Raw genomic sequence first — 6,345 nt, forward strand, 5'->3', positions numbered from 1 at the left:
CTGGTGGGAGGATGTGTCCTCGGGAGGAGAGAGGGAGACGAGGAAATCTACCCAGAGCTCTTTGTACGTGGCTGTCCCAGAGGGTCCGCCCAGAGCCAACACCACCTGAGGAAGAGAGTTCAAGTGTAAACGGGTCCTGCCATTCTGACCCCAGGCTTTTAGGAAAACGCCCAGGCTTCTGTCTGGTACTCAGTCTCAGCTCCTGTCTGGGGCCTGGGAGCCCCACCTCTGCCCTCGGCCCCCCGCTGGGCTTCCTGCCTCCTCAGGCCCCTCCAGGCTCTGCACAGACCTGCTGCGGCCCAGCTCGCTCCTGCACTGGTCAGGCTGTGTGCCCGCGGTGCCTCGATAAAGTCCTGACCAACCTCCAAAATGCCTACGCGCCCTTCCTGTCCCTCGGCCCTTGCCTAACCCCTCTCGCTGCAGCGATTGCATGGAGCACAAACCCCACTTGTGACAGCTGCCAATTCCTCTTGGTGCTGCAACCTTCTTACTCAGAAAAGGGCTCACACAGAGCAGATGCTCAACAGATACTCACTAAGTGAGTGACTAGTTATCTATTCATGTCTACGGCCACTGGCTGATGCAGGCGTCATTCAAAAGCGTTTCCACATGCCAGGCACTATACCCTCCCTGAGGACACAACGGTGAACAAGGCCAATGGTGGGCTTCATTAGATGATTGTACGTAATCGTGATGCACATCTTCTAATTTATTGCTGGTTGTTTACACAATGAAATTTAGGGGGAAATCAGGAGGAAAAAACCAGATAATTAAGGGACCAGTGATTTTGCTACATCATCTTTATCTTTTTTTCTTAAGATTTTTTTTATCGATTTTAGAGAAGGAGAAAGGGAGCGGGAGAGAGAGAGAGAGAGAGAGAGAGAGAGAAACATCGATGTGGGAGTAACACATCACTGGCTGCCTCCTGCATGACCCCCTACCGGGGATCAAGCCGACAACCTGAGCCTGGGATTCACACAGGCGATCTCTCCTGCCACCAGGACAGATGAGTCTGGGAAACAAAGCATCAGTCAGGACAGGAATGTTAGTGAGTGAGTCCTTACGCTGACCTGGCCGTGAAGGAGAATTATTTCACACACCTACTCAGAATTCACCTAGACAGGCCGGGGCCTGGGGGCTCTCTGCTGTTACACGGCGCCCCATGGGCGTCTGATGCACCGCCACGCTTTCAGCAAGTAAGAGAATGGCCCTCCCTGAGCAAGCAGGCCGTACACACGGCTGCTCTGAGCCGCAGTTTCCTTACATTTAAAAACAAAACTTCATCTCCCATCACGTGTCCAAGGACGACATGGAGGAACGCCTGGTGTCTGAGCCGCAGTAACTGCTCGGTAAACTAACGGTGGTGATTTTCATGTGAAAGCTGTTATTTAGATGGACTCGCGGGCGAGGCGGCTGGACTTTGTCTAAGTGACTTTCTTGTCTGACACAACCATTGTCCAACCCTTCACGGTAAGTGACCACTAAACACAGATCCGGTTCTTAGTAATGTCAGCCTTTAAGCGATGACAGAGTGGCACAGTGACGGGGGAGAACGTGCGTGGCAGCACACGTGCAATGTGAACATTTTTTTCAGAACTTGTCCATTTCAGAGAGTGATCAGTGAAATCACAGTAACTGTGGCTTACTGAAAAAGGAAGCGCGCCGCCTGTCAGAATGGCTACCGCCCATAAATCAACAACAACAAGCGCCGGTGAGGATGTGGAGAAAAGGAACTCCGTGCACCGCTGGTGGGATGCCGACTGGTGAGGCAAATGCAGAAGGCCGTATGGAGTTTCCTCAAAAGTTAAGGATGGAACTCGCTCTTGACCCAGCGATTCTGGGAATTTCTCCAAAGAGACCCGAAACAATAATTCCAAAGAATATATGCGCCCCTATGTTCATTGCCATGTTACTTACAATATCCAAAATTTGGAAGTGCCCATCAGCAAATGAGTGGATAGAAGAGCTGTGGTACATTCACACAATGGAATACTACGAGGCCATAAAAAAGGAGGAAATCTTACTTTTTGCAACAGCATGGATGGGCCTAGAGAGGGTTGTGCTAAGGGAAATAAGCCAGTCGGAGAAAGACAAGTACCACATGATCTCACTTACATGTGGAAGCTGATGAACAAAATAAACTAACAAACAAAAGAGAAAGAGACTCAGGGACACAGAGAGTGGACACGCTGCGTCACGGGGGAGGGGGACAGGGCGGGGTGAAAAAGGTGGAGGGAAAAGCAAAACAAAAGGAAAAGAAAAACGCTCACAGACACAGACACCAGTGTGGCGATTACCCGAGGGGAAGGGGGCGGGAGGAAAGGGTCCGGGTAAATATGATGGAAGGAGACTTGACTTGGGGTGGTGAACACACAACACAACACGCAGATGACGGGTTGCAGAATGGGACCCCTGAAACCTAAATAATTTTATTGACCAACGTCACCCCAATAAATTCCATGAAAGAAATAAATCAATCTTGAAATTCTAAAAATAAAAAAGGAGGCAGTGAACATGAACACATCCAAGTAGAATAACTATGTGCAAGCAATTGTTAAAACGTTTTAAATCGCCGTGGTCAGTTTGGCTCAGTGGATAGAGCGTCGGCCTGTGGACTGAAAGGTCCCAGGTTCGATTCCGGTCACGGGCATGTACCTTAGTTGCGGGCACATCCCCAGTGGGAAGTGTGCAGGAGGCGGCTGGTCGATGTTTCTCTCTCATTGATGTTTCTAACTCTCTCCCTTCCTCTCTGTAAAAAATCAATAAAATATATTTTTTAAAAAAACACGTTTTAAATCAATTGTATTAACTTGACAAAATACATAGGGCACCAAAGGAAGGGCAAATAAAACTATCTGCTTTATCAAGTCAACGATATGGAATGCAGGCCATGGACGAGGCCCCCAGGAGCGTGTCCGAAGAGCACACAGCGGTGGTGAGAGGACAGACAACGCCTTGCTCTCCGTGACAATGTCCGTATCCCTGTGCTTTCTGCACAGTGACGTACCGTGTCTAGAATCAAAACCATAGGGGCCCGGCCAGCGGGGCTCAGTGGCTGAGCCTCAACCTATGAACCAGGAGGTCACAGTTCGATCCCCTGTCAGGGCTCCTGCCCGGGTTGTAGGCTCGATCCCCAGTGTGGGGCGAGCAGGAGGCAGCCAATCAATGACTCTCTCTTATCAATGATGTATCCATCTCTCCCTTCCTCTGAAATTTTGTTAAAATACATTTTAACAAAACGTAAGTACTACAATATTAGAAGTGAATATAAAGGCCACAAATGCAAGTTTAAGACACTGAATTGGCCAGTGTAACTCAATTTTCCAAACAGCCTTGTAAACATCACCCTCTATAACATTTTCCTATAACTCCATTTGAGATTCCAGTTAGCTTTTATATAATACTAGAGGCCCGGAGCATGGATTTGTGCACCGGTGGGGTCCCTCGGCATGGCCTGCGGGGATCGGCTGAAATCAGCAGTCCGACGCCACCTGCTGCTCCTGCCGCCGCTCACAGGCTCACTGCCACTCCGCTGCGGTCTTCGGGCTGTGGCAGCAGCCGTGAGCCCTGCGTCTGGTGCCCGTCGGTCAGCTGAGCGGTGCTCCCACTGTGGGAGCGCACTGACCACCAGGGGGCAGCTCCTGAATTGAGCGTCATTCAGTGGTTCAGTCATTCGCTGGTTCAATCGCTTAGGCTTTTATATACATAGACGTATGAATACAGTGGATGATCTAAAGGTGCATTACATAATGGCTAAGAACGCAGCCACATGTCTATAATGAGTCTTACCTTTGCCTTGTCTCTCATGGAGCCTTTGCCAAGAATGGACATTTTGGTCAAGGTCTCTTCTTGTAAACGCTTCAGAGAATTGCCACGTGGACCCAGAAGCTTCCCCACAAAGTTGAACTAGGAAAAACACAGAAACCAAACTTGTCACATCCGTATCTGAAGGTAACTTGTCACTCCCAAATACTAGGAAATACGGTGGCATGCTCCACATCATTGGCGAATGACAAACAGGTCAGTTCCCGCTACGGGAATCACGCTGGTCCCACACACCACAGCTCACCACGGTCAAATAAAACCACAGTTGATATGTTTCTCCATACCAGCCATGCCCTGATGGCTGTATTTCACAACCTACAAATGCAGTTAATTTCCTGGACAACAGGCACACACATTCAACACCCACCATGGACAGCGCCAGGGTTAGGACACAGGTGAGGGAGATCGCTGCTACATGTCCTGCAATGGCCCTCGACTGGTCACAGCGTCTGGGTTCTGCGACCTGGTCAGCACTCAGCCGTGGCCAGTCAACCAACGGAGGCTGACTTCAACATCCGGCGGCTGACAGAAGCTCCGCCATAAAGCCCCCGATCTCTTCGACAACTAACTCTGGGGATGTGGACCAGTCACGCAGGCTGGACGCTTAGGGCTGTGTATTTAACAAGCAGAGAAGTGAGTTACTGAGGGACTTGGTCTCTGAGGCGTGGCTACCTGGGTTTTAAAACCCGGCTTTGCCATTTGGCAGCTGAGGGACCCTGGGCCAGTTACCCAACCTCTGCGCCCTGGGCTTCCTCAGCTGTTCATGGGACTGCCCTGGGGGCTCCGCTGGTCCCTATAACAGACTGGAGGCCCGATGCACGAAATTCATGCCTCTGCCTCCGCCCCCACTGCCGCGGCTTTGTCCAGAAGGTTCTCCGGAAGGTTGTCCGGAAGGTTGTCCGGAAGGTCGTTCGGTCTAATTAGCATATTACACTTTTATTATTATAGATTATTTAGAGCAATGCTTGGCGCAAAATAGACAATAAGTATGTCTTGAGTGAAAGAATTATCATTTGATATGTCACACAATGTTTGAAGCCTCGCTATAATGAAGGTAAACCATGAATACTTCTCACCCCCGAACAGAAAGGCAGCCTGTTGACTACCCAGAGAGCACCTGTCCTCTCAGGCACGCTCGTTGGTAACAAACGCATGCCTTCCCTGCTCTGAGGTCGGCCACCGTACTGCTGCTGTTTTTAAGAGAAAATTGTTCCTCCGTTTGCCTGGCTATGATAATTGAAGTCATTTTCCTGAAATACCCACTTTAAGGAAAATCAAAGCACTTTTTCCTTGCCCACTTTTCATTTTATTGGTCTTCAACAAGACTCAAGTCTCTATTTTTAACCTTTTCGTGCAACTTTTTTATTTTTTAAATGTATGTAAATTACGGTTTTAAAGTATATCAGTAATACAGAGTTGAAAAGATCAGACAAAACTACAAGGTTGGGGGGACCAGTCTCTCGACCCGCCCACCCCTACCTGCTCCTGGTGCCCAATTTTCTCTGCTTTTATCCTTTTGGAATTTGTATTATTGGGATTCCGGAGCCCTGGGCTGGATTTCTAAGTTTCCTCTTTTTCCCCCTCTTTCATCTTCTCACTCTGTAGTTTTCGGAAGATTTAATTACACTAAGCTGCCACATCTATTGATTCTTTCATTTCCACAATCAGAGGTTACATGACTGACAGCATTTTCGTACTGTGTTCCCTTTATGTTCGTTTAAAAATGTTTATGGAGGTTCCTGTCTTTCTGAGAATCTGAAGAGCCATGGCCCTCACCCGTCCGAGTGTGTGACCCGGCCTTGTTCTCAGCACGGACAGCCCTCAGCAGAGCGGCCCGCCTCTGCCCCGTCCTCAGCACGCAGCCCGCGGCTCTGAAATGCTGCCTGAAGCTTCTTCTCATGGCACCTGACAATCTGCTGTGCCTGGCAGCCCCGGTTTCCATCAGCACCTACTCCAGCCCGGCCGACGTGGCTCGGTGGTTAGCATTGACCTATGAACCAGGAGGTCGTGGTTTGATTCCTGGTCAGGACACATTCCGGGGTTATGGGCTCGATCCCCAGTGTCTGGTGTGCAGGAGGCAGCTGATCAATGATTCTCTCATCACTGATGTTTCTATCTCTCCCTCTTCCTCTCTCTGAAATCAGTAATAATAATGCTTTAAAAAGCCTACTCCAATTTTGGTATCAACACTGCTTTTCTACCAGGCCAGGCATCGACTTGAAGAGGAATGAATAAAAATCACCCACCAGCCTGGCTGGTGTTGCTCAATGGTTGAGCATTGACCTATGAACCAGGTGGTCACGGTGCGATTCCCGGTCTCCTCAGAGGAGGTATCACCTTGGTGGCCAGGATTCCAAGAACCCATCAGTTAGCACAGATACCCCTTGACTTAGGTATGGAGTAGCGCCCCCATTTTCAGGTGGGGCCTCACTCTGGCCCTCAGTGGCATCTCTCCGGGTCTCCTCTGGGGCGGCCTCTTCGGGAAGCCTCACACCTCGAGCTGGGTTAAGATGGGCAGAC

At 49.7% G+C, this 6,345-nt stretch overlaps 1 protein-coding gene across 1 annotated transcript in view; it reads right to left on the reverse strand.

Annotated features, from left to right (window-relative positions):
* The window catches only part of KHDRBS3 (KH domain containing, RNA binding, signal transduction associated 3), a 47,626-nt gene that overhangs the window by 25,476 nt on the left and 15,805 nt on the right, over window positions 1-6,345 (reverse strand). Inside the window, exons 3-4 of the mRNA XM_015561435.1 lie at window positions 3,762-3,906; window positions 68-105 (exon numbers count right to left, since the gene is read on the reverse strand). Of these exons, the coding sequence (XP_015416921.1) occupies window positions 68-105; window positions 3,762-3,906 (183 nt within the window). The remainder of the gene's footprint in view (window positions 1-67; window positions 106-3,761; window positions 3,907-6,345) is intronic.

Source organism: Myotis davidii, unplaced genomic scaffold (assembly GCF_000327345.1).
Source record: "Myotis davidii unplaced genomic scaffold, ASM32734v1 scaffold30, whole genome shotgun sequence".
Classification (NCBI taxonomy): Eukaryota; Metazoa; Chordata; class Mammalia; order Chiroptera; family Vespertilionidae; genus Myotis; species Myotis davidii.